Here is a 1,857-nt window from a genome sequence, read left to right as displayed (position 1 = left end):
TAAGTGAAAAACAATATACTAAAAAAGAAGGTAATCAAACAAGTCTACTCACCTTTTTCCGCTGAACCTTGACAGAACGGACGGATCCATTCGGTGGTAAAGCATCACTGTAAGTTTTCCTTTCAGCAGCTGTCTTGACTTTGTGAGTTTCAGGTTGACTAGAAGCAGCTGCCAGAGGTTTCTGAGGTACCGTTCGTGGGCGCCTGAAGGGACTGAAGGACATGCTCATAGAGCTTTCCATGCGTGGAGGTACATGAAGGTCAGATCTAGTAGGTAAAGCACCAGCTGTCACTTCTCTCAGCCCAGGTCTCCCAAATTTTGCCATCTTCATGGCTGCAATCTTCATTGTCAGTCTCCCCTAGACAGAAAGAAAAAAGCATGAACCCATTAATATCTTCATATGTACAATTGTGGAGAAACACTAAATAATCCATACAGATTCATTTCTCTAACATCTGAACAATCAAATGAATCAGCCTGGGAAAAAAATTGTATCAGAGATCTTTTCAAAAAATCATTTCTGTAACAGTTCATCTGTTTTTTTGGAACACACACTTAGCATGGGCTAAAATTCCTTTTCCCACCAATGTACAAGTCACTAAAAATACTTTGTTATAGTTACCAGTATTGTGTCCTCCATTAAACAATGCTTTCAGATAGTTATTTTACGTTTATCTATATTAATACTACAAGAATCTCACAATGCAATATTTAGTCACTGTTAACCATTATAATCTTTTAGGTTAAAAGTTTACTATTAACAAACACTATGGCTATGTATCTGATATGCTACATATAATGAATCTAAAAATATAGCAAAGAACCACCACAGGCTAACTGTGGGCTTATTGAACTAAAAAGCTTTCTAGCTCTTGTCAAATCAGATCAGCTTCCCCATCAATTTCAAAATCACTTTATATACTTAACTAGTAAAACAAGCAAAGTTGGTGGAAAAGAAACAATTGCTTTCTTATCAAGTATCTTGATTTTGGAGTAGAATGTCCACATGCTAACAACCCTTTATCAAGGCAATATACCGTTTACAAATTTAATTAGTGATAAAATATCCATGAATTAGTACCTAAGTTTTATGTATTTATATGAAAAGGATATCAACATTCAGGGAATACTAGGAATCTAACATCATACATTTGAGTATGGGGAATAAGTATAAAAGTGGTAAAAGTGAGTACATAGGATAAGTAAAGAAGGAAGTGCTTCCAGTAGGAAGGTAAAAAAATAGGATTAGCTTAACTAATTTAAGCTAATTAGGAAGTAATCTAACACCTTAAAATAACTATTTTTTGTCAAAAGAGATGTTAAAGATAGATGCAAGCAAACAAATCACATTTGAATAATCTTTGGACAGACCTAATTAACAGGAAACCCATACCTTTTACACATTAATCTTGGTTTCTACATTCATATCAATGAGCTTAGAAAGCAACAATAATTCACCCAGGCTATGCATACCCCCAAGATAATGAGAAGAGATTCTATGGAATACACATTTTCTCAGAATACAATATTTGGTTTTTGAATGGTGGTTAGCCTGCTTGCAAAAAAAACATCTCACTAATTTAAAGATATCAAATACTGACAAAATAGATTTCACAATGCCTCTAAAAACTATATCAAGGTAGGCAATATTAGCAGAAAACTTAAGTAAACCAAAAGTATGAATATTTTTGCTATTTACAAGAACTGTTTTGGAAGAGTGCAAACCTAAAAACAACTGCCTTATTTATCTACTGGGTTGTGTATGTGTGTGTGTTTACTTCTGTGTAGTAATGCTTCCTCTAAATGTGGGAATGTGCATGTGTATATGAGAACCTGGGCCTCTGTAGGCATATGCAT

General features: G+C 34.3%; 1 protein-coding gene across 1 annotated transcript in view; it reads right to left on the bottom strand.

The window, feature by feature from the left end:
- LOC119590817 overlaps nucleotides 1-1,857 on the bottom strand; it is a gene marked incomplete in the record, with an annotated part of 99,057 nt that overhangs the window by 90,284 nt on the left and 6,916 nt on the right. Inside the window, 1 exon segment of the mRNA XM_037939557.1 lies at nucleotides 53-358. Within this exon segment, the coding sequence (XP_037795485.1) occupies nucleotides 53-358 (306 nt within the window).

This window comes from Penaeus monodon, chromosome 27 (genome assembly GCF_015228065.2).
Source record: "Penaeus monodon isolate SGIC_2016 chromosome 27, NSTDA_Pmon_1, whole genome shotgun sequence".
Classification (NCBI taxonomy): Eukaryota; Metazoa; Arthropoda; class Malacostraca; order Decapoda; family Penaeidae; genus Penaeus; species Penaeus monodon.
This window is presented reverse-complemented; position numbering and strand designations above follow the sequence as displayed.